At 53.4% G+C, this 27,119-nt stretch overlaps 1 protein-coding gene across 3 annotated transcripts in view; it reads right to left on the bottom strand.

Moving 5' to 3' along the window:
* Positions 1-478: 478 nt before the first annotated feature.
* Positions 479-27,119, bottom strand: part of PLXNA2 (plexin A2) — a 232,926-nt gene continuing 206,285 nt past the window's right edge. For all 3 annotated transcript variants that reach the window (XM_061383641.1, XM_061383643.1, XM_061383642.1), the window contains 15 exons: positions 25,590-25,829; positions 24,895-25,038; positions 24,385-24,619; positions 21,518-21,660; positions 20,609-20,877; positions 18,613-18,679; positions 18,081-18,227; positions 17,288-17,447; positions 16,831-16,934; positions 10,186-10,285; positions 8,818-9,008; positions 6,837-7,006; positions 3,996-4,208; positions 3,231-3,381; positions 479-986 (listed from right to left, as the gene is read on the bottom strand). In XM_061383641.1, the coding sequence (XP_061239625.1) occupies positions 891-986; positions 3,231-3,381; positions 3,996-4,208; positions 6,837-7,006; positions 8,818-9,008; positions 10,186-10,285; positions 16,831-16,934; positions 17,288-17,447; positions 18,081-18,227; positions 18,613-18,679; positions 20,609-20,877; positions 21,518-21,660; positions 24,385-24,619; positions 24,895-25,038; positions 25,590-25,829 (2,430 nt within the window). In that variant the 3' untranslated portion in view covers positions 479-890. The remainder of the gene's footprint in view (positions 987-3,230; positions 3,382-3,995; positions 4,209-6,836; positions 7,007-8,817; positions 9,009-10,185; positions 10,286-16,830; positions 16,935-17,287; positions 17,448-18,080; positions 18,228-18,612; positions 18,680-20,608; positions 20,878-21,517; positions 21,661-24,384; positions 24,620-24,894; positions 25,039-25,589; positions 25,830-27,119) is intronic.

The raw sequence follows: 27,119 nt of genomic DNA, 5'->3' as shown, positions 1-27,119 counted from the left end.
TCTGGTAGTCACTGTAGGGAAACCTGAAGGAAAAGTACCAAAATCAGCTCCTCACTTGTTGAGGTTTGGGTTTAAAGAAAACAACCAAACAGTAGCAAAAAGCGTCGGTGCTCTTGAGACACACATGTCCGCTGGAGAAGAGGACGCATGGACGTGCGGACATAAAGCTCAGCTTGCTGTCAGCAGGGTGGAGCCCGGGGGCTCGGCCGTTCATGCCAAGTCCCACCTTCCCCACCTCTTCTGGTTTCATTGGCTGGTCTTCCTTCGGAGCGTTTGGTGCCAATGTATGCTCATTCTTCTCCTCCTCACTTCTTAGACAAAGAAGGTTTCAAGGGCAAGGAAACAATCAATTTCTCTCAGCATCTCTTTGTAGGCTTTTTTTCCAGTTGTTGGGAACCAGGAGTTGTGCGAGGAGGGAGGGATGGGGGCAAAAGAAGGAAGGGGACAGAAAGCAGAATTAAATGAAAGTTGGACGGGATGAACAGGGAGGCTTTTTGTTTTATTTCTGGTTTTCCTTTTTCTTAAAAAAAAATTAAATAAAGTTCTCATTATTTCCCCAATATACATCAAATGAGTTTTCATGCAAAGCAGCAGTCACAGAGGCAGAACCGTGCTCAGTTGCGCCTCTCGGCTTGAAGAACCACCTTGTCCGGGCCCCTGCGTCCCTCTCGTCGTGCGTGGCTGCGCTGCCCCTGGTCTCTCCCTGCAGGGACCGGCTGGGACGAAACTTGGCTGGCGTGGGGAGAGGGGCCCTCCCCTCTCCCCGGGGTTAGGGTCTCAGGGGACAGCAAGCTCTGGGGCCTGACCCCCTTCACTTGTCTTTCCTTCTGAGACGCCCAGTGTGACAGCTTTTGCGGGTCCCTCTTCCCAGGAATGGGAGGCTCCATCTCTCAGCTCTCAATGGACATGGCGTTGATGAGCTGTTCCACCTTGTATGCCAGCCGCTGGCGCCGCGCCTGCTCGTCCTGCTCCAGTGCCCCGATGAGCTGCGGGATGAAAACAGAGGTGGGCAGCTCAGCATTCAGCATGCGAGATGGCTTTCCCCACATCCTTCATCCTTCCATCTGCCTTTCTATCCTGCCCAACAAGCACAACTCTAAATAACGCAGATGATCACCTGAACAGGTATATGATATACGTATGTGTGTGTATGCATGTATTTATCTAAAGCTTTTAAAACATTTGGCATACAGGCAGTGCTGTGTAAGTGTTAGCTATGACTATTACTGTGTTCAGGTACGATGCTGATGCATGACTTGTTGTCCTGAAGTTGTCTTCTTCAGGATATAGCCATGTCCACCTGTCTGTCTGAAATATTTCAACTGACAGCTTCTGCCCAACTGCAAAGAATAGTCTGATTTGCTGTTTCAGAAGGGGTGAAATTCATCATCTACTTTGATCCGGGCAACAATGATAATATTTAATAAAAGTGTTACATATTAAAAAAGATCTTCACGACCAAGATAATCACGATGGTGTGATCACTGACCTAGAGCCAGACATCCTGGAATGTGAAGTCAAGTGGGCTTAGAAAGCATCACTATGAACAAAGCTAGTGGAGGTGATGGAATTCAGTTGAGCTATTTCAAATCCTGAAAGATGATGCTGTGAAAGTGCTGCACTCAATATGCCAGCAAATTTGGAAAACTCAGCAGTGGCCACAGGACTGGAAAAGGTCAGTATTCATTCCAATCCCAAAGAAAGGCAATGCCAAAGAATGCTCAAACTACCACACAATTGTACTCATCTCACACGCTAGCAAAATAATGCTCAAAATTCTCCAAGCCAGGCTTCAGCAATACATGAACCGTGAACTTCCAGATGTTCAAGCTGGTTTTAGAAAAGGCAGAGGAACCAGAGATCAAATTGCCAACATCTGCTGGATCATCGCAAAAGCAAGAGAGTTCCAGAAAAACATATATTTCTGCTTTTTTGACTATGCCAAAGCCTTTGACTGTGTGGATCACAACAAACTGTGGAAAATTCTGAAAGAGATGGTACTACCAGACCACCTGACCTGTCTCTTGAGAAACCTATATGCAGGTCAGGAAGCAACAGTTAGAACTCGACATGGAACAACAGACTGGTTCCAAATAGGAAAAGGAGTACATCAAGGCTGTATATTGTCACCCTGCTTATTTAACTTATATGCAGAGTACATCATGAGAAACGCTGGGCTGAATGAAGCACAAGCTGGAATCAAGATTGCCGGGAGAAATATCAATAACCTCAGATATGCAGATGACACCACGCTTATGGCAGAATGTGAAGAGGAACTAAAAAGCCTCTTGATGAAAGTGAAAGAGGAGAGTGAAAAAGTTGGCTTAAAGCTCAACATTCAGAAAACTAAGATCATGGCATCCGGTCCCATCACTTCATGGCAAATAGATGGGGAAACAGTGGAAACAGTGTCAGACTTTATTTTTGGGGGGCTCCCAAATCACTGCAGATGGTGACTGCAGCCATGAAATCAAAAGATGCTTACTCCTTGGAAGGAAAGTTATGACCAACCTAGAGAGCATATTAAAAAGCAGAGACATTACTTTGCCAACAAAGGTCTGTCTAGTCAAGGCTATGGTTTTTCCAGTGGTCATGTATGGATGTGAGAGTTGGACTGTGAAGAGGGCTGAGCGCCAAAGAATTGATGCTTTTGAACTGTGGTGTTGGAGAAGACTCTTCAGAGTCCCTTGGACTGCAAGGAGATCCAACCAGTCCATCCTAAAGGAGATCATCCCTGGGTGTTCATTGGAAGGACTGATGCTGAAGCTGAAACTCCAGTACTTTGGCCACCTCATGTGAAGAGTTGACTCATTGGAAAAGACCCTGATGCTGGGAGGGATTGGGGGCAGGAGGAGAAGGGGACAACAGAGGATGAGATGGCTGGATGGCATCACCGACTCAATGGACCTGAGTTTGAATGAACTCTGGGAGTTGGTGATGGACAGGGAGGCCTGGCATGCTGCGATTCATGGGGTCACAAAGAGTCGGACACGACTGAGCAACTGAACTGAACTGAACTGAACTGCATTAACAGTGAAGACCAGCCAAAATAAGGTTTAAGAAAGCACAGGATGAATCAGGAGAGGATAGGTTGCCTTCCAAAGGAAGAGCGGGTGACTTTTTGACTCCGTGAATGTTTTCGGAATTGCCACCCATTGCTGTTGTTTAAGGATGGAGCCTGGCTTTCTGGTTGACCTGCCTGGCCCTCTCCGTGTGGGTTTCTGTCTCACCTCTTCGCTGTACTTGCTGACGTACGAGTAGATCTCATTGAGGGCACTCAGCATGTTGAACTCCACGGCGTGCAGACGGGACTGCTCGGCGAGGTAGGCGTTCATGTCCTGGTCACTGATGGCGGGGAGCTTGGCGATGTCTGCATAGTATCTGCCATAGAGAGGACAGGCTCCTTGGTGGGGGGCTCAGCAAAGACCCGCCTGTCCGTCCCCCGACCCCAGGACCCCGGAGAGGATGGGTGTCCCCTGCTGCTGCCCTGCTCCTCTTCTAACGAAGCCTGCTCTGGCCTCTGCTCTCAAGCTGAGTTTGGGGCCTGCACACTTGTTCCCCCTCAGGCCAGAGTCTGCAGCGCTGTGACCAGACTCTCAGTATTCACGTTCCAGTTCAGCGCCCTGCTAGCTGTGTGTCCCTGGTAAGTCACTGGCATCTCTGCTTCATGGCCTCCTCAGTAAAAAGGGGATGATAGTAAGACCTACTTCACAGCTCTATTGGGTACTTTACTGAGATGATACATACAACGTCTTCATCAAAGTGCTGCGTGCTTAGCTTATGCTCAGTAAAGGGTGATCAGAATGCTAAATCTGACTCAGGGGGTGCAGAGCTTCCCTTTCCTCCCCCAGCAGGAACTCTGGGCAAGGGAGAAAAAGATGAGCACGAGGCCTGGAAGGGACCACAAGCAGGGCTTTAAGTCCTTGGTCAGTGAAGCCCAGAGGAGGGAATGAAGCAGGCACTGGGGGTGGGCCGGTCTTCGGGATACTACTGACCTCTCCACCCAGCTCTTGTAGCTGGGGATGTCCTTGGCATAGAGCAGCTTGTTGGAAGGGGAGTCCTTGCCCAGCCGGTGCTCTGAAGTTGAGCAAGAGTCCATGAAGGTCTGGGCCACCACAGAGAGGCAGGCGTCTGTGATGCTGCCCTTATGGATGTCAAATACAAACTGGGGGTTCTTGATCACGTTCACCCAGAAGCGCAGAGGGAGGCTGGAGGAGAGGGCAGAGGGGTCTCTGAGGGCTGCATCCGGGCCCGGCCCCGTGCCGTCCACTAACATTCCTCCCAACCCCACAAATGCAAAATTCTCTCCGAAGGGTAAGGGAATGGAATCACAGAAAACTGGTCCAGCCAGGGCTGCTAATTTAGCCTGAGCTTTGACTGATGCTGGAAGAGAAGGAGCCCCATTGTGCCCTAACGGGGCACTGACCTCGTGCTTCAATTGCTCCAAGGTGGGCATGGGTGGCTTCACTCCCTCCTGGAGGCCTTTTCCAAAGACTCCTGTGCCCCTGGGGTAGCCTAAGTCTAGAATGCCTGTATCGCTTTCTCAGAGCCTCAGACAAAGCCCCCAGGCTCCCAGAGGCCCCTTCCCAGTGCCCGCGGCCATTGTCGGAAGGACGGGGTGGCAGCCCCAGCCTCAGAGTGGGCACAAAGGCCCCACCTGGGTGCCCCACCTGGGTTCCCCGCCCAGAAGGGCCGGCCAGCTGCTTCCCAGGGCTGGCCCCGCCACGCTGGGTGGAGGAATGGGCTCCCCTGGGGGCAGCTCTTTCAGGGCACTCCCCAGGGCGTTCTCAGCTCCGGCCAGGGGCAGAGGCAGAAGAGGAGGCCATTGTTGGCATGCTGGGAATGACTCGCTGGGGCTCTGCGTTTTTCCCACCCCGAGAGCAACTGATCAGTCGTTAGGAGAATTCTTTCTGTGACTCATGGAATTTATAATCGGAGGAGAATGCGTTTTCTCTGCTCCTTTGGCTGTGAGGAGGATAAGCCCATTTATTCCCCTTCAAAACCAGAACAGCTGCTGGTTCTGTGGCCTTTTCCAACTTGGCCCTCCTCTCCAGCCGCCCGCTGGCCCTTAACTCTTTGGGCTCCTCTGTGGAGTGAGCTCTGTCCCGCTTGTCCTCTGGGCTCACGTCCCCTCTCTTCTTCTTATCTCCTGAATCTCCTGGACCCCAGGCCTTCCCAAATGTCTCCACGCCCCATGCCAAGTGTTGGGAAAGATCAGCTTTGCCCAGATCCAAGGCCTTCCATTAGGACTTCCGCCTATCTTTGCAGTGAAACGGGGGATCCTTCATTTAACCTGGAGGGGGCAGCCTGGGCGAACAGGTGGCTCTGCTGGTCCACCCTCCCTTCCCCCAGCAGCTCTGGAAACTTCCAGTGTTCTCTCCTTGGGCATTAGGTATCTGAGGTCTGGTATGAGGACTGTCCCTGCCACAATTCCAGGGGAGGGTGCTTCTGTGACTTGGCCAGAAACAGCAGGCATGGAGAGGAGGACCATCCAGAACTTTCTCTTGATTCCCTTGAAATCACAACGGGCCGGGCTGGGGGGGGTGGTGGGCGGAGCTCCAAAGCCATGGAGCAGCCGCAGCCCAGGCCCTGGGAATGCGGGTGGAAGGCTGGTCTCAGGGACCTGCCCCGGGGGGCTCCACACCCCGAGACCACCAGAGCCTCTTTGCTTCGCTCCACTGTGATCAAAAGCTGCGGCCTCTGGAGGGCTTGGCAGCCACAACACCCCGGAAAGGGAGGAATAGGTGGGGTCTGAGGCCGGGTTTTCCCTCAGTGTTTGGCTGGTTGCTAGGACTTTGGATTCCTAAATAACAGCCGGGGCCCATCTGCGCTGGCTCTGTTTTCCGAGGTGAGGGCTGAGTCCAGACAGCTGTGTGGGCGGCCTGCCCAACCCCAGGCCTGGCCCTCCTCTCTGCCCTCTCTCTGCTCCTTCCTGAGGAAGGTCTGTGCTCTGGCTCTTGGCCAGGCCCGGCGGGACACGAGGGCCTGTCTTCAGCGTGGTCTGAGATCCAGGTTCAAAACCCAGCAGAGAGACGTCTCATGAGAAGGGCCCGGGGGAGCTGTCTCTCCCCCTACTGGGTCTGCCCAGGGAGGGGACGGAGTCAGGCCCGCGGGACCTCTTGCCTGTGGCTTCCTGAGAACCATGGAGCCGGGGTGATCACTCGGCCTTAAAGGGTTGCGTGTACAATGGTGGCCTCAAGTCCACGGCAGGTGCAAGCTCTCCCCCAGCACCGGCCAGCCTCCCCGGCGGTCTGAGTTTAATGCAGGGCTCTCCCCGTGCCAGGATGTGCCCGAGACTCTGCTGTGCTCAGGAGGCCCCACGCTGCCTGGCCTGCTGCTCGGTCGGTCTGGGATGTGGCTGTGTGTGGGTTCCCCTGGCTCCCTTTCCCGAGAACCACAAGTCAGAGAGGAGGGGGCATGGCCTGGGAAAGGGTCTCGGCCTGAAAGGACAGGAGCTCAAGTGTGTGTGTGTGTGTGTGTGTGTGTGTGTTGTGTGTGTCCTGGTGCTGGGCCCTACGCTGGGCGGGCCCCGCCTGGCACCTGAGGAACCACATCGGCTCTGCGGAGCGAATGTTTGTCCTAGGAGCCTTGGATTACCCAGCCATGGCAGAGAACAGGTTCCCGCTCCCCATCTCCCTGGTCCCTGCTGGGCCCTACTCCACCCCCCATCTCCCCGGTCCCTGCTGGGCCCTACTCCACCCCCCATCTCCCCGGTCCCTGCTGGGCCCTACCCCATCCCCCATCTCCCCGGTCCCTGCTGGGCCCTCCCCAACGCCCCACCCCTGGTCCTGGCCTCGCCAGGCTGCAGTCTGGCCTGGGCTGCCCGCGGGGTTTACCAGTTGCTCTTCCAGGTGTGCCGCACGTCTGTGTCGTGGATGCTGTGTCTGTCCGCCTGCTCATCCAGGAAATCGAACATGTACTTGATGGCCAGGGGGAGCGCGCTGCCCCGGTGCACAGTGCTGAACAAGGTCTCGAACAAGTCGTCCACGAACTTCTGCAGGGTGCCCTGGGGGAGGGGCGGTGGGAGAGGGTGAGGTGGGGGAGGGTTGCTGGCAGCAGACACACAGGCCGGACGGTGCCTTGCTTGGACTGACCCCGCCTCGGAAATCTGTCTGCGACGCCAGGCTGTGCAGACAGGACGGCAGAGGTGGGGGGACGAGGGTCCTTCTGGGGTGTCGGGGAGGTGGGAAGGACTGATGGGCTGCAGATTTCCAGGAGGAACTGCCTCCAACCGGGAGCCATGTGCACACTTATGCTTGTGTCCACACCAGGTGGGTGTGGGCAGAGGGAGTTTGATCGAAGACAGAAAGTGCTCCAAGCTCAGGCTTCCCACAGGGAATGAGGGGCACAGGCTGGTACGAGAGGGTATGAGAGGGCATCTAAAGAACCAGCCAGAGGACTGGGACCCTTCCAGCAGGAGCAGGGGAGGGCCGCAGAGGGCCTGGCAGCAAGGTGTGAAAGGGTTCACCGTGTTAGCAGCCTGGGGTAAGTGGGGTCTACAGTGAGGACTGGGTGAAGGTACAGATCTAAGAATGCTTAGGCACAGCCCTGATCACGGGGCCTTGGAGGATATCGGGGGGCAGGGCTAAGGCTGGGCCTGGGGCCCACAGTTCGCAGGCTCAAGAAACATCTCTGAAGGTCAGTAAATGTCCAACCTTTTGGAGTCTCTTTGTGAGCATGCAGTTGCTAAGTTGTGTCCAGCTCTTTGCAACCCCATGGACTATAACCCATCAGGCTCCTCTGTCTGTGGGATTTCCCAGGCAAAAGTACTGGAGTGGATTTCCATGCCCTCCTTCTGGGGATCTTCCTGACCCAGGGATAGAATCCACATCTCTCGCATCTCCTGATCTGGCAGATGGGTTCTTTACCACTGAGCCACTTGGGAAGTCTGGTCTCTTATCAGCATATTATCATCAAAATTTGAGACACATTCTCTGATGGTGTATTTCTGTGACACTTCAGGGAACAAGTCTGAGAAGCCACTGTATTAGAATTTCAGCAGCATTTTTGTTGGTTCAGTGGAGGAGAGTCCTGTCAAATACAAGCTATATATGGTTGCTATGCTTACAGGTATACTGTTCTCTGCTGGGGAGGCTGGCAGGCTGCTTTAGATCTCAGCCTCTGTCAGCATTTGTCGGGGTAGATGAGATGGCTTCCCAGGTGGCTAGTGGTAAAGAACTCACCTGCCAATACAAGAGACTCAAGAGACATGGGTTTGATCCCCGGGTCAGGAAGACTCCCTGGAGAAGGAAATGGCAGCCCACTCCAGTATTCTTACCTGGAGAATCCCATGGACAGAGGAGCCTGGAGAGCTACAGCCCATGGAGTTGCAAAGAGGTGGACTTGACTGAAGCGACTTAGCACGCACACACGTGATGGAATGGGGAAGGGGAAGCTCTCTCTTATATTACCAGACAGACCAGGCCTTCATGCTTTTGCTCCCAGTGTGGGCAGAAAGTGGGTAGAGAAGACACTGACAGAGGAGGATGGCATATCCATCCCTCTCATATTTGCCAATAAAAACCCCAGTGTCTTCTTGAGGGGTATGGGGACCCAGAAGCCAGAGCACCGGTCCTCTGAGGAGTAACAGGGGAGCTATGGAGTGAGCCGGGCAGACCACTGTGATTTTTGCCGCAGGGTAGAGAACAGCAGTGGCCTGACCTCCAGGGAAGCACACCCGAGGGCGAGGCCCTCTTTGTCCAGGTGGGTGCCCTGGAGGGGCAGAGCCCGTGGCATCCTTCCTATGCCATGGGCCGGGTAGGGGTTGGGGCAGGACATGTGTGCCCTCCCTGGGCCAGGGCAGAGCAGGGCTGTTACCTTGGTGGCCAGCAGCCGGGTCAGGTAGATCTCCGACACCATCTTGCTGCCCCGGTCCCCCTCCTTCTGGTCCCCGTGGTCGTGGTTCTTCACCAGGTGCCACACCTTGACCCCGCTCTCCAGGTCCGGGGTGATCATGGGGGCCCGAGACCGCAGGCTGTCGGGGCTGCCTGTGTACCTGAAGGAGGAGTCTGAGGGGAAGGAGGTGGCGGAGGCCCGTGAGTGACTCGTTTCCTCATCCTTGCTGGTAGAATCCTTCTAGAATCCCTGCCCACCTGCTGCCCTCACTAAGAACAAGCCAGTTTCGATCGGAAGGGAGCGCTTGGGGTTTCATATTTGGTGGGTTATTTTAGTGATCCTTGGCTGGTGTGAGGACAGCCTGAAATCTTGTTGCCAAAATGAGATTCTAGAAATTCTGTGAGCTGGTGTGGCCCTGGGGAATACAGGAGTACCTCCATCCTTGATGCTTCCAGCAAAGACCAATCAATAGGTGGAATGTCAGCCAGATATTCTCACAGGGGCTTGATCGAAGTGTGGGCACTAAGGGTCTGTGAATGGAAAAGCTCCCTCTCGGGAGTTAAGGCTCCTTCTTACTTAGGGCCCAGAATACAGAACTGCCAGAGCCCCTCCTGCTTCAGGCCTGAGGGGCCCTTTGGCTGCACGGCTCGAAGACTAGCGCTACCCAGAACGAGAGGAACAGAAACTCCTCAGCCTCATCCTCAGAGGGCACTGGGGGCCCAGCACTCAGGGCTGGAAGGCCTGGGACGGCCAACCGAATGCCCATATCGGGATACTACTGAGAGCTAACGGGGAAGCGAAGCGAAAGCGTTAGTCACTTCAGTCCTGTCTGACTCTTTGCAACCCCATAGACTGTAGCCCCCCCAGGCTCCTCTGTCCATGGGATTCTCCAGGCAAGAATGCTGGAGCGGGTTGCCATTTCCTTCTCCAGGGGACCTTCCCAACCCAGGGAATCGAGCCTGGGTCTCCCACATTGTGGGCAGATTCTTTACCATCTGCGCCACCAGGGAAGTTATTTGGTCTGTATCACCGAGAGTAAAGGGGGGACATTGTAAATGATTCAGCCAGGACAGTAAGCACGCACTGGGACTGGGTTCTGTGAATGTCCCATCCAAGGGCCTCCTTGGTTCTGGGCCCTTCAGATGCCTCCATCAGACCTGGGCTATCCAAGGGAAGATTCATGGTGCCATCTGGTGCCACAGCCCCGAGGAGACTGGCCGTGCCGGTCTCCTTTGATTGCAGGCCAGCTGTGGCAGCGGCACAGGCTCCCACCGTCAGGAGGGGTGGGGAGCAGCCCCTGGAGTCACAGAAGGTGCCCCTGGCCGCCCAGGCCGCGTCTGTGGTCCTCACCGTATCTGCTGATGGATGTCCGGGAGATGCTGGCAGAGGCGGGGATGTTGTAGGAGGAGGTCTGCTTGGGGACCAGGGCCACCACCGATCTGTCTGACACCTGAGGGGGAGACGAGAGAGACACTTTGGGTGGATGTCAGCACCTTGGGAAATGGGACTGTCGATACTTCTAGAAGATAATGGAATAGGTAGGGGTAGAGGGTGAGGAGGTGAGGAATGCTAGGAATAATCATTGCTGCTATTCAGCATGGTAGCTACTTGCCACCTGTAGCTGTTGGGCTCTTATAGTCTGACTGGACCAAAGGGAGATGCCCTGCAAGTGTTCGCGCTCAGGTATGCTGGAAGTGTAGAAGACACACCGAATTTCAATGACTGAGCCTGAATAAAGGTATACAAACTGTCTCATGAATAACATTTATGTTGATTGTGTGTTTAAATGACAATTATTTTAGATCAGTGGTGTTACAGACAACATTGTTAACATCACGTTCATCCGTTCATTTTTACTTTTTAAATGTGACTAGTAAAAAAATGTCAAGGCATCCACGTGGTTTGCCTTGTGTTTCTGTTAGAGGGAGCTGGGGTAGCCCAGCCTACCTTCAGTTCCGTGAGTTACGCACGACTGTCCGCATTTCACAGAGGAGGAACCAAAGCCCTGAGCGGCTGAGCCTCCGCCTTCAAGGTCACATGCTTCACATACGATAGAGCCGAAATTGGTCACCAGGCTGCCGGGCTCCAGAGCACGTGTTCTCCTCATTGCATTCTAATTCGCGATTTTATTTCAAGACACCCTGGTCTGAGCCCATTTTTCCCTTTTGGCTCTGATTTCTTTCTGGCCTGGGCCCTATAATGGTTCAGCCACCTTGAGGAACTTCCCCAGAGGGCAGCCGCTCCTGGGGACTCAAGAGAGAAAGAAGGTGTCTTGCATGTCCTCTGTGAGGGTGCCGAGGCTCAGCACCCAGCCTGCAGGGCGACGGCTGATAAATGAGGCGCCATATTGAAGACATTTGGAGCCATTTTGATTTAAGATTATCCTCCATCCAATAAAAACGGAGAATCCCCAGAATTGTGGCGATCCAATTAAACCCCTAACGCAGAGGGAATAAAACAGCTATAATAATGTTATGGGCCATAAAACATTCCTATTAAACCATTTTTTATTTTAACAATTTTTATGAACTTTATAAGTTTGATTTATAGCTGCACCAGTCGTAAAACCATCTTTCTGGGTCTTAAATTGTCAGTCCCTCTCTCCCACCAAAAAGGAATTAAATGTTGGGAAGTCAAACTATAAATGAACATTAGTGCTAACGAGATTCCCTGATAGCCAGTTTTAGCGGTGGTGTTTAATTTCACCCTCCCTATAAATCTGCGGGAGCCCAGGAAGTTTTTAAAAATCTCTTTGTTAATTAAGGTTATGCAGATTTTTCTCCTGTAGGGGCTCCAAGGACCTTTGACTCCTGGGAGGGTAACAAGAGGGCAATGCTTTGACTTGATGGCATAAAGCTGCATGTCCAAGGCTCCTCACAGTGCCTGGAAGATGCCAAGGCATAGTTACTTCCCAGCGGGGGCAGCTCCATGGCCTGCGGGCAGCTTGCACCAGGTCTGACACGGAGGGGGAACTCTCCACCTCAATCTTTTAGGAACTCTGCAACTAGCATCCTAGCAATGATACTTGAACACCTGGCAGGGGCAAGGGTTTATTCTCCAAGGGAGAATGGATTGCATTATCATTTATGACTGGTTGTCACCTAAAGAGAGATTCACAAGGTGACTGGAATGACCACAGTTCAACTCAGCTCCTGGTCTCATCACTAAATCTCTCTTGTCCTTAGTCTCTAGTTTTTCTCTTGACCAACACATGATGCAAAGCTGTGGTCAAGACACCTGGCTGGGTCTCTGCACTTACTAGCGCCATGGCTTCGGGAAAGTCACTTAAGCTCTCTATGCCTCAATTGTCTCATTTGTCAAAGGGGATAATAATTGTGTCTAGGTTTGTTGTGAAGATAAAGGCATTAGCGCGAGTAAAGGTGGAGAGCAGTGCCTGGTGCCCAGTGAGAGTCAGTAAATTCTGGGGTTACCATCACCACCACCATCATCACCACCACCATCATCACCACCACCATCATCATCACATCATCACCATTATCATCACCATCATCGTCATCATCATCACCATCATCATCACATCACCACCGTCGTCTTCACCATCATCATCACCACCACCACCATCACCATCACCACCACTATCATCACCACCATCATCATCACCATCACCACCATCATCACCATCACCACCATCACCACATCATCACCATTATCATCACCATCATCTTCACCATCACCACCATCATCACATCTTCACCATCATCACCATCTTCACCATCACCATCATCACATCATCACCATCATCGTCATCATCATCACCATCATCATCACATCACCACCATCGTCTTCACCATCATCATCACCACTGTCACCATCCCATCACCACTATGATCACCAACACCACCATCATCACCATCATCATCATCATCACCACCATAACCATCACCACCATCATCATCATCACCACCATCATCACATCATCACCATCACATTACCATCACCACCATCATCACCATCATCTTCACCATCACCATCACCACCATCATCATCATCACCACCAGCACCATCACCACCATCACATCACCATCATCATCTTCACCATCACCACCATCACATTACCATCATCATCATCACCATCACCACCATCATTACCATCACCAGCACCACCAGCACCACTACCACCATCACATCACCATCATCATCTTCACCATCACCACCATCACATTACCATCATCATCTTCACCATCACCACCATCACATTAACATCATTATCATCACCATCACCACCACCATCACCATCACCACCATCATCACCATCACCACCACCACCATCACCACCACCACCATCACATCACCATCACCACCATCACATTACCATCATCATCTTCACCATCACCACCATCACATTACCATCATCATCATCACCATCACCACCACCATCACCATCACCACCATCATCACCATCACCACCACCATCACATCACCATCATCATCTTCACCATCACCACCATCATCACCATCACCACCACCATCATCACCACCATCAACTTCACCATCACCACTATCATCACATCATCACCATCACCACCACCATCACCACCACCACCACCATCACCACCATCATCACATCACCACCATCATCATCACCACCACCATCACCACCATCATCACAATCATCACCACCATCACCATCACATCACCATGATCATCTTCACCATCACCACCATCACCATCATCATCTTCACCATCACCACCACCACCACCATTATCATCACTGTCATCTTCACCATCACCATCACCATCATCATCACCATAATCATCACATCACCACCATCGTCTTCACCATCATCATCACCACTGTCACCATCCCATCACCACTATCACTACCACCACTATCATCACCATCACCACCACCATCACCACCACCACCATCACCACCACCATCACCATCATCATCACCATCACCACCACCATCACCACCACCACCATCACCATCATCATCACCATCACCACCACCATCACCACTACCACCATCACATCACCATCATCATCTTCACCATCACCACCATCACATTACCATCATCATCTTCACCATCACCACCATCACATTAACATCATTATCATCACCATCACCACCACCACCACCATCACCACCATCATCACCATCACCACCACCACCATCACCACCACCACCATCACATCACCATCATCTTCACCATCACCACCATCACATTACCATCATCATCTTCACCATCACCACCATCACATTACCATCATCATCATCACCATCACCACCACCATCACCATCACCACCATCATCACCATCACCACCACCATCACCACCATCACCATCACATCACCATCATCATCACCACCATCAACTTCACCATCACCACTATCATCACATCATCACCATCATCATCACCATCACCACCACCATCACCACCACCATCACCACCACCATCACCACCATCATCACAATCATCACCACCATCACCATCACATCACCATGATCATCTTCACCATCACCACCATCACCATCATCATCTTCACCATCACCACCACCACCACCATTATCATCACTGTCATCTTCACCATCACCATCACCACCATCATCACCATAATCTTCACATCACCACCGTCTTCACCATCATCATCACCACTGTCACCATCCCATCACCACTATCACCACCACCACTATCATCACCACCACCACCATCACCACCACCATCACCACCACCACCATCACCATTATCATCACCACCATCACCACCACCATCACCACCATCACCATCATCACCACCACCATCAGCAGCACCATCACCACCATCACCACCACCATCACCATCATCACCACCACCACCATCACCACCACCACCATCACCACCACCATCACCATCATCACCACCACCATCACCACCACCACCATCACCATCATCATCACCATCACCACCATCATCAGCAGCACCATCACCACCATCACCACCACCACCACCATCATTACCATCATCATCACCATCACCACCATCACCACCACCACCATCATCTCTCAAAGGGAAGAATATCCCTGTTGTCCCCGTCACTCAGGGCTGGCATGTGGGAAGTGCCTTGCACAGAGTAAATCTCAGTAAATATTTGAGGAATGAATGAATACATGAATGATAAATGACATCGAGGAATTGAAAGTGCTGTGCATGATGAACACTGTAATGAAGAATATTCCATTCTTCTGACTGGGAGTCACAGGACAGACAGCCCATTCATAAGCATTAGGGCAGCAAAGACAGAGGAGCAGCACATCACTGCCTTCGAGAAACATAAACTGGGGGCGTGATGCTCTTTTCTTTTGTACTTTCTTCTTCAGTTCTAACTGGTTCATTACAACTGTGCTCCAGAATGCATTCCGCACAATGTGAAGTGGGGTGGGGTGGATCAACAGCATGATTATAGCTACTATGGAGAGGTACACGCATCCTGGTAAACCTCACCTGTGGCTTCTAACACTCCCAACCACATATGCAATTTGGGACTGTGTTTCCATTTACTCATGAGGAGCTCAGGGTTCCGGGAGATTAAAGTCACATCACCAGTGCGTGGGGAAGCAGGGGTTTAAATAGCGCTCACAAACCCTTTTCTCTTTCCACTATACCACGCGCTTTCCATTTAGGGTGGGAGTCCAGGCCAAGTGTCAGCATGGTGAATGCAAGTTAGTTAGGAGGATGGAGCCTGGAAGGGAACGTTTTGGGAATTTTGCCCCTCCCCTAGCTTTCTGTGTGCACCAAGAGGCTCCCAGCCAGGTCCTGCTGGCCTTTAGGACCTCAGTGTGTGAGAGCCCAGCGTGCCAGCCCTGCACACCCTCCCCACGTGAGGCAGGGACAGAGGGTGATGTTATTAATCAAGCAGTCCCCCAGGGTCCTGCAGCCTGAGGCGCTTCCTCTGGTTGGTTTAATTTCCCTCGCTGACTCTCCTTTCCAGCTTCTATTTTAGTAGTTTTTTTAGAATCCCTAGCAGCCTACCTGTGCTTAATCTTATAGAGGGCCCAGCTGTGACCAGTTACCCTGTGAAGCAAGCAGAGTGAGAGCTGATACCTCTTGGATCTTTTGTTCTTTTGTTGGGATTTTTCTTTTATGACTGTTCTTTTAGTGTGTCTGCCGGTGCGCCGAACGCTCTACCTACTATATTCAGTCTATTCTTCACCACTTCATGGGGCAGGGATCACCATTAACTCCATTTTACAGATGAGAAGAGCGAGAGCTTAAGCCTCTTCCCCAAGGACACCAGCTGGTAAGCGGCAGAAACTAAGACTCAATTCCCTGCTTCGTTGCAGGCGCGAAGTGGAAGGTAAGCTGCATTAGTCAGAAGTCAGAGAAAGTGGCAGACGCCTCTGAACCTGTCCTTGAAAGACGCGATTTTTCTGCACGAGAAGAGCTACACTCTGTATAGGATGGGAAGGTCCCACCAGACCCCAGAGCAGTTAAGCCAGTTTCTCAGGATGAGTCTGGACACTCGTGTTTTTACACCCCCCAGTAATTCTAATCAGCAGGCGGGGCTGGGAATCACCGCTCTGGACTCAGGGAGGAGTCAGATAGGGGGATGCGCTGTGCTGTGCTTAGTTGCTCAGTCGTGTCGGACTTTTTGTGACCCTATGGGCTGCAGGGGCTCCTACAGTCCATGGGATTCTCCAGGCAAGAATACTGGAGTGGGTAGCTGTTCCTTTCTCCGGGAGATCTTTCCGACCCAGGGACTGAACCCAGATCTCCTGCAGAGCGGGTGGATTCTTTACCAGCTGAGCCACCAGGGAAGCCCAAGAATACTAGAGTGGATAGCCCATCCCTTCTCCAAGGGATCTTCCCAACCCAGGACTTGAACCAGGGTCCCCCACATTGCAGGCGGATTCTTTACCAGCTGAGCCACCAGGGATTCCCTGGTAGATAGGGGTGACAGGAAAACTCTTTTAGGGCTTGAGGGCCTTAGAGCAAACCTTAGAGGGAGGGGGCATTTCGGGAAGGCCCGGGTCCCTGGCGCAAAGCCCCTCACCTGATAGTGCATGAGTGTGTTCAGCCTCTTCCAGTCGCCCTCGATCTTGGTCGTGATGTCCTCGTCCTGTAGCACGACCCTGGCGATCCGGCCTTGTCGCCACTCTGGGAGGAGGGGCGGGCAGCAGTGTGAGGGGCGGGGGCCGGGACTGCCCCATGGGGCATTCTCTGGGGGCCTGGCAACCCTGGCTCCCGCAAGCGGGGACGATGACAGCACTTAAGACGTCCAGGGCTCCGTGGGTGCAAGGCTGGGAGGAGCCTCCTGAGAGGCAGCCACGTCTGAGCAGGCAGTGCCCTGGGAGAAGTGTTTCACCCGGCTCCCCACCTGGGATGGGGGACCCAGTCAGGCCCCCAGGAGGGGCCATCTGCTGGGCAGGGCGTCCCGTCTTCCCAGCCTGCCCCCAAGCCCCAATGCCCTCAGGAGGCTGCCCTGGTGCAGCCAAGGCCAGGGCTCCTACCCAAGTCCATGTCCACAGCCCTGGGCCGCTGGGAGTAGGGCACGTTCTTGTAGACTGCATCGAGGATCTTCTCCTTGACCTGCGTGATGGTGTCACAGTTTAACACCTTCACTGGGATCTCCGGGCTGTTCTCATTGTCAGGATTGACGCAGTTCAGAATCTGCAGGTGGTGATCGAGGGTGGGGGAGGGGATATGTGAGTCGAAGACGTCATTTGAGGGTGGGGAGTGCGGCCCTGGAACCTTCTCTTACCCAGGCTCCTCCTCCTCCTCACAGGAGAAACGAGCGTCTCTCTGTCTGCGTCTCAGTTTCTCCCACCTTCCAGCCATCTGCCGATGGCAACCTGAGTCCTTCTGCCCACTCCTCTACTTCTCAAAGAACCAGGACTCCACCCTGTAGCCCCCAATGGCTTAGGGGAGGCTGCCATCCCGGGTCCAGGCATCCTAAGGGTTTAGGGGTGGTTGCAGGTGGGTTGACCTCCCGCCTCCCTGAAGTCTCTACATTGGAAATCAGCAGACTTCTTCTCCATCATGCCAGCTTCCCCAAGCCCGATGCTGGGCAATCTAGGGTAAACTGAGGCAATTGGAGCTCTTTGGGTCCACGCAATGAGATGGGGAAGAGGAGCCCAGGCTGGCGTGCCCACCCTTGGGACCTTGGGCTGGGCCTGGATTGGCCCCCAGATGGGTCTCCTGGCCTCACTGCCGAGCCCTCAGTCTGGCTTGGTGGCCAGAAGCTGGGGCGGGGCTCAGGAGCAGGAGGTCCGCGCTGTCCCGCCAGGCTCCCTGCCTCCTCACCAGGGTCTTGTAGTCGATCTGCTGCCGGATGAGCTTGTCCTCGCTCAGCGAGTAGCGTGCCTCGCCCGTGATGGCGTCGATGGGGCCCTTCTCCATCTGCTGCTTGATGGCACAGTACAGCATGAACAGCGGCTCCCCGGCACACTCCTGTGGGTACAGGCGGGTGTGGATGGTGGGCATGGGTGGACGTGGGCGGTGAGCATGGGTGGGCGGGGCCCCAGCTTGCCTCCCCTCTCTCTCTCCTGACCCTGCTCTCCTGTGGGCACAGGAGGCCATGGGTGGTGGGCACAGGCGGCTGTGGGTGGTGGGCACAGGTGGGCGTGGGCAGCAGGACCCCAGCCTGCCTTCCCCCTCCCTCCCTCTCCTGACCCTGCTCCTAGGCCTGCGTGGTTTTGGGGCACCTGGACAGGTAGGTTCCTGCTCCAAATGGGGGAAATGGGGGGCATCCATGCAGCCCTGGCGGCCAGGCTCAGAGAAGCAGCTCCCCCATCCCTCTCTCACCTCCCAGTTCCCGTCCCGCTCCCATTCTCACCTTCAGGAACTTGTGCAGGAGGAAGGCAAACCAATTGGTCAGCATCTTCTCTGCCACAGACTCTGTCCTGGGGAGGCAGAAGGGATGAGAGGCAGCCCTTCATGGAGGGCTCCCAAGAGGGTGCCTGGCTTTTTAGGTGGACTCTCGCCCAAGAGAACCCAGGGCTGGGAGCCAGGACACTGCGTCCTGTCCCGACTTCACCCCAGTAGCAAGACGCGAGACCTTGGGCCAGAGGCTTTTGCCTTCTGAGCCTCAATTTCCTGGGAAAATGGAGTGGCACTCTGGGTCTACAGGCGCACGTGCCAAGGACACCATCTTCCAGCCCTCTTCTGGCCTCAGGGGGATAAATACAGTTTCTCTGTCCCTCTGAGGTTTCCTGCCTGGTCTGAATACTTATAGGCATATCTAGAAGGCCCCTGATACCTGCCCCTCCAAACACTCAGAATCAGACTGAGTTCAAATCTTGACTGCCACGGACTGGCTGTGTGATCTCGAGTAAGTCGCTTCCCTTTCTCTGGATTCAGTTGGGGAATTAATCATAATAATAACAACCACAATTAATAATGGTAACCACCACCACCGTCGTCACCGTGTATCCCACAGGGCTGCTGTCAAGGTTGAATGAGTCAATGTACAAAAAGGGCTAGAAAGAGTGCGAAGACCCGGAAGCTGTCGCCCCGCTGACGTGTGGGGTCTGGATCCGGCCCCTCACGTAGAGAGCTGTGTGCATAAGCGTTCATGAGACCCGGAAGCTGTCCCCCGCTGACGTGTGGGGTCTGGATCCGGCCCCTCACGTAGAGAGCTGCGTGCATAAGCGTTCAGCTAACGGGGGATCTGCTTCTGCAAGCCTTGCCCCTTTGCCTTGCCGCCCCCACCCCCCACGCCCACCCCAGGCCGCAGCTCTAGGGACCTGGGAAGGAACAACGCAGCACTGACAGATCCCTCAGGGATGAGGACGCTGGAGGAGTGCTTTAACTCCCTGCACGTGGTGCAAATTACACCCTCCGATCGCAGTAAATCCCAGGCATTTGCCAGGGCGGCTCAGCAACCCCGGGCCTGGGAGAGAGTGACAAAGGCAGAAGAAATTGTAGCTTTCTCCGTGGGCCCCTCCCAGCACCCTCTCCCTGCATTATGCCTGAGATTAACTCTAATTTAAATACAACAGTTCTTAATGAGAGTTTCTAACGCTCAGATTGGCAGAATGGGGGCTCTGTATTCATAACACAAAGCCATTCTTCCTCCCTCTTCACCCCACGTGGGGTCTAGAAGCCTGAGACCTTGCTAGGAGAAGGGTACGGAGGAGGCGGTGACGTGGAGGCGGTTCCAAAGCTGTGCTGGATCCCTGGGGCCTCCAGACACGGTGGGCTTGGGGGATGCATGTCAAGGTCTCTGACCCTCTTCCCTGCTGGGAAAATGGCAACTGGGGAGGGGCTGGTGGTAGGTGCTGGTGATTCAGATCCTGGAAGCTGGGCATTGAAGGCACAGGCAGCACCAAATCCTTAGCTGGGTGCTGAAGGGAGAACTCCTCCAGGGATGGGAACAGCCTCTGCCTGCGTTTCCAACGTGGAGGCCACTTGTGGGGACCGAGCCCTCAGGATGTGGCTAGTGCAATGGAGGGACTGAGTCTCACATTTTATCTCATTTTAACTAATGGCCACATGTGCTATGGCATTGGACAGTGAAACTTGAGATACAGGGGGAGGGAGAAAGACTTGGAGATGAGTGTTATGAGTGTGCACGAGAGGGCTAAACAGCAGAGACGCTGCACCACTGGCCCCAGGCCTCATGACGAGCCGGTGGCCGTGCTGGGATCCAGGCTGAGATGCACTGGACACCCAGCCCCTGTGGACACGGCCCAGCCGCCCGGGGAAGGGGACATGAAACTCTGCACTGGGGGGCTGCGGGGACACAGGCTTTCCTGGGGAGGGGCGCCGCCCCCCACCACGTCCCCGTTCAGACGCCAGCTGCCTCCCCAGCCCCGGGGCGCAGGTCTGACCTCCGGAGCAGCAGCTTGGGGTGGTTCTTGTTCTCCAGGTTCTTGTCGATGAGGTCGGACAGCAGCTGCTTGAGGACGTCGGTGGCGTACTCCAGGCGGCCCTGCAGGCCCGTCATGATGAGCGAGGCCACGTTGCCGCGGTCCCGCATAGAGAAGCTGCGCTGCAGCTCCAGGGTGCGGATGAAGGTCAGCAGGAACACCTTGTTGTTGATGAGCTGCGCGAAGAGCTTCAGGGCCTTCTCCACGTGCTGCTGCCCGTTGCCCTGCACCTGGGGGAGGGGTCGGCAGCATGGCATCAGGACGGGCTTCCGGCTCTCCCGGGGGCCGGGGCGTCTCAGCTGATGATGGCACCAGCTCTAGGACCCTCTCCGTGACACTGATAGCCACCCCACCCTGGAGAGGCAGGAATGCCTGCTCTCTGTGGTCTGACCTCCCAGTGGGTGGAGAGGGCTGGGCTCCAGAGAGGATGCTCTACATCTGATTGCACCAAGGATCCAACACAACAGGAGCTACCCCATCAGACTAGCTGGGTTTACTCCCCTCCCCTCCATCTCCTCTGCCCTGATGTACTCTCTTTCGTAAAGCAAACTGAGAAATGAACGTGCAAACCTCACAGAATCACGGGCCTTTCCTTAAGCCACCTCAAATCCATTTGGAAATGAGGCCAAATCTTAATTAATTCAGTCATTAATTAAAAAATGACAGTCAGCCTTCCCCTGGAATCATCCCGAAGAACCCGGGTGCCCCCGTGGCCCTGAGTTTCCTGTTCGGAAATGTCCCCGTGGTGCTGGTGCTTCTACAGGCGGTTTCTCCTCCTCACTCATGACCCTTCTCAGCTGCAGGGCATCTCCTAGGAAACCCAGGCCCCGGGTGCCCAGTGGGCAGCTGGGTGAGGGAGGCAGGTGTTACCTCCAGCTCACGCAGGACAGGATGGTCCTCGATGCCCGGGAACAGGACTCGCATAGCATAGGTCCTATAGTCCAGGTAGGGGATTCCTGAGCGGTCCAGGTCGCTGGTCAGCTCGTTGATGTCTGTCTGGAGCTCGGCAAAAGCTGGGAAGGTACGGGGGAGACAGGGAGACTCAGGAGAGGAACCCAGACAGGGAGGGGAGAGGCAGAGACGTTTGTGAAGGAGGAGGGGAGGGCTGGGATGCAGAGACGGTGCGTGTGTGGGGTTACGGCGTGCACCTCCAGAGGGAGTGAGCTAGCTCCAGACTGCCTTTTTAGGTGGTGGGAATACAGGTGATTTCTATACTGTTTCCTCCTCTATGTGTCTTTAGTTGCAAAGTCGTGTCTGACTCTTTTGAGACCCCACAGACTGTAGCCCACTAGGCTCCTCTGTCCATTGGTTTTCCCAGGCAAGAATACTGGAGTGGATTGCCATCCTCTTCTCCAGGGGAATCTTCTCAACCCAGGGATTGAACCTGCATCTCCTGCACTGCAGGTGGATTCTTTACTGCTGAGCCACCAGGGAAGCCCATTTCTTCCTCTATGCTTATCTATAATTTTGAATTTTCTTTCTATGTATTACACGTGCTGTTAAAACAAACGAAGCACACGTGACTTGGGTCATACAGCTGACACAGATGCTAGAGACAGGCGAGAGACTGGTTGAGCGGATCCAACAAAGACCAGAATAGGCAGCTTTGCTCCCCTTTTCCCAGCAAAAGGAAAAATCAAGATGCAGAGACCTTGGGGGAAAATGAAAATCAAAACCACCAGGAGATACCGCTTCATACCCATTAGTATGCATGTGTGCCAAGTCACTTTGGTCGTGTCCGACTCTTTGTGACGCTATGGATTGTAGCCCGCCAGACCCTGCTGTTCATAGGATTTCCCAGGCATGAAGACTGGAGTGGGTTGCTGTGCCCTTCTCCAAGGGATCTTCCCAACCCAGGCGTCGAACCTGCATCTCTTACGTCTCCTGCATTGGCAGGCGGGTTCTTTAAGACTAGTGTCACTAGGGAAGCTCCACCCGTTAGCATGACTAATGTAAACGATGGAAAATAACAAGTGTTGATAAGGACGTGGGAAAACTCAAACCTTCGTATTTTGTTGGAGGGAAAGTAAAATGGCACCGCTGCTCTGGAAACCAATTTGATGATTCCTCAAAAAATTAAACACAGAATTGATATCCTATAACCCATCAATTCCTCTCTGACATATATACCCACAAGAACTGGAAGCAGGGGCTTGAATAGATCCTTGTACACTCACATTCATAGCAGCATTGTTCACGATACCAAGAGGTGGGAGCAACCCAAATGCCCATTGACAGATAACCTGATAAACAACATGTGGGTTCTACACCTAATGAACAATTATGCAACCTGAAAAAGGAATGAAATTCTGTCACGTGCTACAACATGGATGAACCTTGAAGACATGATGCTAAGTGAAATAAAATAGACAAAAGGACAAATACTGTACGATGAGGTTGCTAGAGCAGTCGGAGTCCTGGGACAGACGGTAGAAGGGCCAAAGGGAGAGGAGGACGGGGAACGATTGTTCATGAGTGCAGAGTTTCATTTGGGGAAAATGAGGGACGTCTGGAGATGGATGGTGGGTATGGTTGCACAGTATTCTGAATGTACTTAATACCTCTGAGGAGTTTCCCAGGTGGTATTAGTGGTAAAGAACCCACCTGCCAAAGCAGGAGACATAAGAGATCCCGGGGTTCGATCCCTGGGTTGGGAAGATCCCCTGGAGGAGCGCATGGCAACCCACTCCAGTAATTTTGCCTGGAGAATCCCATGAACAGAGGAGCCTGGTGGGCTGCATTCCATGGGGTTGCAAAGAGTTAGACACGACTGAAGTGACCGAGTATGCACACTTGCTTGCACACACACGTGCACACGATGCCTCTGAACTGGAGGGGAGAGCGCTAGGGTATAGAGGTTAGAAAGTTAAATGGTAGATCGTATGTTATGTATATTTTCACACACACAGACACACACACATACACACGACCGAGAACGCCACCAAACCCAGCCTTAGGGTGCCGTGCCTGCCGGGCCCTTGGCCAGCAGGGGCTTCCCCCTGATGGCAAGCCTGCCCCCTCCTCTCTCTGCCCTACCCCTGGCAGAGGGAGGGGCCATGGTCCACTTTCCCAGCCCAGCTCCTCACAGGGGACTTGTTCTGATCTCGAAGTTTGCAGTAAAAGGAGAAGTATTTTGATTCCTGATTGAGATGTTTGCCCAGAGAGTCTGCCGGGCCCTCAGCCCGAGGGGACACCAGGTACACTAGTCGCCTGGCAGCGGTGGTGGCTTGGGAGATGGAGGAAGCACAGTCTCCACCATCACAGTCTGAGATGCCCTGCACGTGGCCTTCAGAGGCTCAGCCTGCGGCACGGGGTGACAACGCCCCAGGGGAGGGGACGGGCCAGGAGGGGGGACGTGCTCTCCTGCAGGCGAAAGGAGCCATTCCCACGTGGGGATCTAGAGTCTGAGGCCACAGGGCCCAGGAGGCTCTGCCTGTGGGGACACTGAGGGCCACCCGCTATCCCAGGAAAGAGAGGAAGGTGGCCAGATGGTGGGATGAGTCAGGGCACAGCGGGACAGAATAATGCCATCAGACCTGGGGCCTCACTGCGCGCATGTCAATAGGACTTCTCTGGCCCCGAGAGCAAAGGAAGTTCAAAGGAAAACAGAGGTCAAAATGGAGCTTGATGGCTTGGGGTAGATGAGATGGGAGTAAAGATGAGAGCTGTCTCAGAGAAGGGAGGTAATAAGGCTGGTGAGGAAAGCGGTTCCGGAAGTGAAGGAACAGCCCACTTACCTTCCTTACACTCCAGGGCCACACGGGACTCCAGGTTGTCCATCTGCATTTGGAGCCGTTTGAGAGTGAGGTCGTTCTCTCGAGACTTGCGCTTGTAGGCGATGAGCACGATGATGACAATGATGAGCAGGAGGCTGCCTCCCGCCGCGATGCTCACGATGGCAGGCAGGGTCAGCAAGCTGTCTGAGATGACACTCACGGAGCCGGGCGAGAACACCATCCCGCCCACGTGGACCTGCATGTGACACACGAACACAGATGCTGTCAAGCCGTCCAGCCCTTCTCGTTTCAGAAAGGACAGGAGCGACCACAACCACACAGTGTAGTCTGAAGACCAAACAACTTCCTGCGGATCACCTGGCTTTCTTTTCTTGTGTCCTCTGCTCCTATCCATTTTAATATGGAACCTTGAGATGAGGAGATGTGGAGGAGGTGGAAAACCCTTTTGCTTCGATAGATTATACATGCAAGGTGAAGAGGGAAGAAAGAATAAGAATAAGGCTCACTCACCATGACCTTGTGCTGCCCCGTGAGGTTGGGAGGCTCGCAGAGGAGCTGTGTCTCAGACACGGTGACCGCACACGGGGTCTCTCCGATCAGCACTGTGTAGTTGAGCTTGGCACCTCCAGAGGCAGGAGGGCAAAGATTTTTGCCCTGCAGATAATAGCAGTCTTATTAGGAATAATTGACACGTGCACACAGAAGTTAATTGCCTATTTAAGAAGAGATTAAAGAGAGAGGGTAAGGGCAGCAACGCAAAAACCAAAGAGGGATTCCATTGGCGAGGACGTCCATTGGCCACAATTTAGAGAGGAAAAGAGAAAACAGAGGGAGGAGACGATGAAAGGGAAGGAGAGATCGGCGAGACCTGAAAGTGGTGGAGTAACACACCCTTGGACAGATGGCACCGGGGACCCTGACTGCCTCACATTTGAGGGCAGTTATGGTGGCCACGGATGAGGTCAATAAAGGACATGGTTGCTTCCAAGGCACTGCAAGGCTTTTTGGGCCCAATGTCCACAAGAACACAAAAATATTCTCCAGGGTTCCTCGAGAATCCCAAGCTCAAGATATGTCACTCCGTGGGTCTGTAGCTATTCCTGAGCTCTCTTCACAGGGCGCTGACAGTGACGGAAGCCTGTGGGCATTGAAGGGAGGCGAGGCCAGGACGGGAGAGGGGTGCTCTGGCCACGCCGTGCTCCTACCTTCAGAATGATAGGGGATCCTGGCTTCTGATCCAAGACTCCTGTAGGGCTGAGAAGTTCAAAGGTCGGGTTGGGGTAGTAGATGAACTTGGTGTCGTTGTAAATCAGCAAGGACTGGACGTTGTTAAAGACAAATCCAAACTCGTCTGGCCGCTCCACGGTGTCCAGGCCAGGCCGATAGTCCGTGGTCAGCGAGGGTGCCAGGCAGGTCAGGGTGGTGGTGTTCACAACTTTGCACACCTAAGGGGACCAGAGCGCAGCATTCCAACACCCAGCCGGCGACACTGCGGGGTCACACTCCCATTGTCCCACCTTCTGCTTTGTTAGCCGGTCTCCAGTGAGCTACTTACTTCGGGAAAAGAGCTGTGAAATTGTATTTTTCTGTTGTTGGTTTTGTGTGTGCGTGAAGGAGGAGGGGTGTGTTTTAACTTCACTTCTTCACTCGCCCACACTGACTGAGCACCTACAGGCGCTGTGCCCAGGAGCTGGGCCATCAGTGAAAAGGCCCCAGTCCAGGGTGGAGACAAGGATCCAACCAGCATCACAGGGTGGTCCCAGCAGAGGGCCTGTGGCCCAGGAGGGGCCGTGGCACTGCTAAAGGCACAGATGGAGTGAGAAACGCCCGGACGGGCAGTCCCTGGCACTCTAGGGGTGCCTGTGTGTGTGCACCAGCCTGTGTGCGTGTGTGTGTGCGCGCGCGTGGCCTGGGCAGGGTGAGGGTGACTCATGGGAGCTTTCCTTTGGAAACAATGAATGAAATTTAACCTGGAGAATGTGTAGGACTTTCCCAGACAGCAGGGATGGTAAAGGATCAAGTTCCAGGCAGAGAAAAACAGTAGCAAAGGCCTGGGAATGAGGGAGCCTGAACGAATGAGGAAAAGATAAGAACAGAAGCCGTGTCCTGTGTGTGTGTGTACATGTGTGTGTGTGTGTCTATGTGTGTGTGCCCATGTGTGTGTATATGTATGTATATATGTGTGTCTATGTGTGTGTATAAATGTGTGTATGTGTATGTCTATGTATTGTGTGTCCATGTGTGTATGTATATATGTGCATGTATGTGTGTATATGTAGGCATGTGTGTGTGTCTATGTATGTGTGTCCATGTGTGTGCATGTATGTGTGTATATGTATGTATGTGTGTGTATCTATGTCTATGTGTGTGTTCCATGTGTGTATGTCTATGTATGTGTGTGTCCATGTGTGTGTGTGTGTGTGTATACGTGTATATCTGTGTCTATGTGTGTGTGTGTCTCCTGCGTGCGTGTGTATGTGTGTCTATGTATGTGTGTGTCCATGTTTGTGTATATGTATATATGTGTGTCTATGTGTGTGCATAAATGTGTGTATGTGTTTGTGTGTCTATGTATGTGTGTGTGTCCATGTGTGTGTCCATGTGTGTGTATGTGTGTGTGTATAAATGTGTGTGTGTGTGTGTGATGGGATGTGGGAAGCTGTGTGAGACGAGCACATAGTAGGTGTTCAGTTAATGTTTACTGACCACAGTGATGGATGAAAAAGCTCCTTCAC

Source organism: Bos javanicus, chromosome 16 (assembly GCF_032452875.1).
Source record: "Bos javanicus breed banteng chromosome 16, ARS-OSU_banteng_1.0, whole genome shotgun sequence".
Taxonomy (NCBI): Eukaryota; Metazoa; Chordata; class Mammalia; order Artiodactyla; family Bovidae; genus Bos; species Bos javanicus.
Note: the sequence above shows the minus strand (reverse complement) of the source record. Positions and strands in the feature narration are given on the sequence as shown.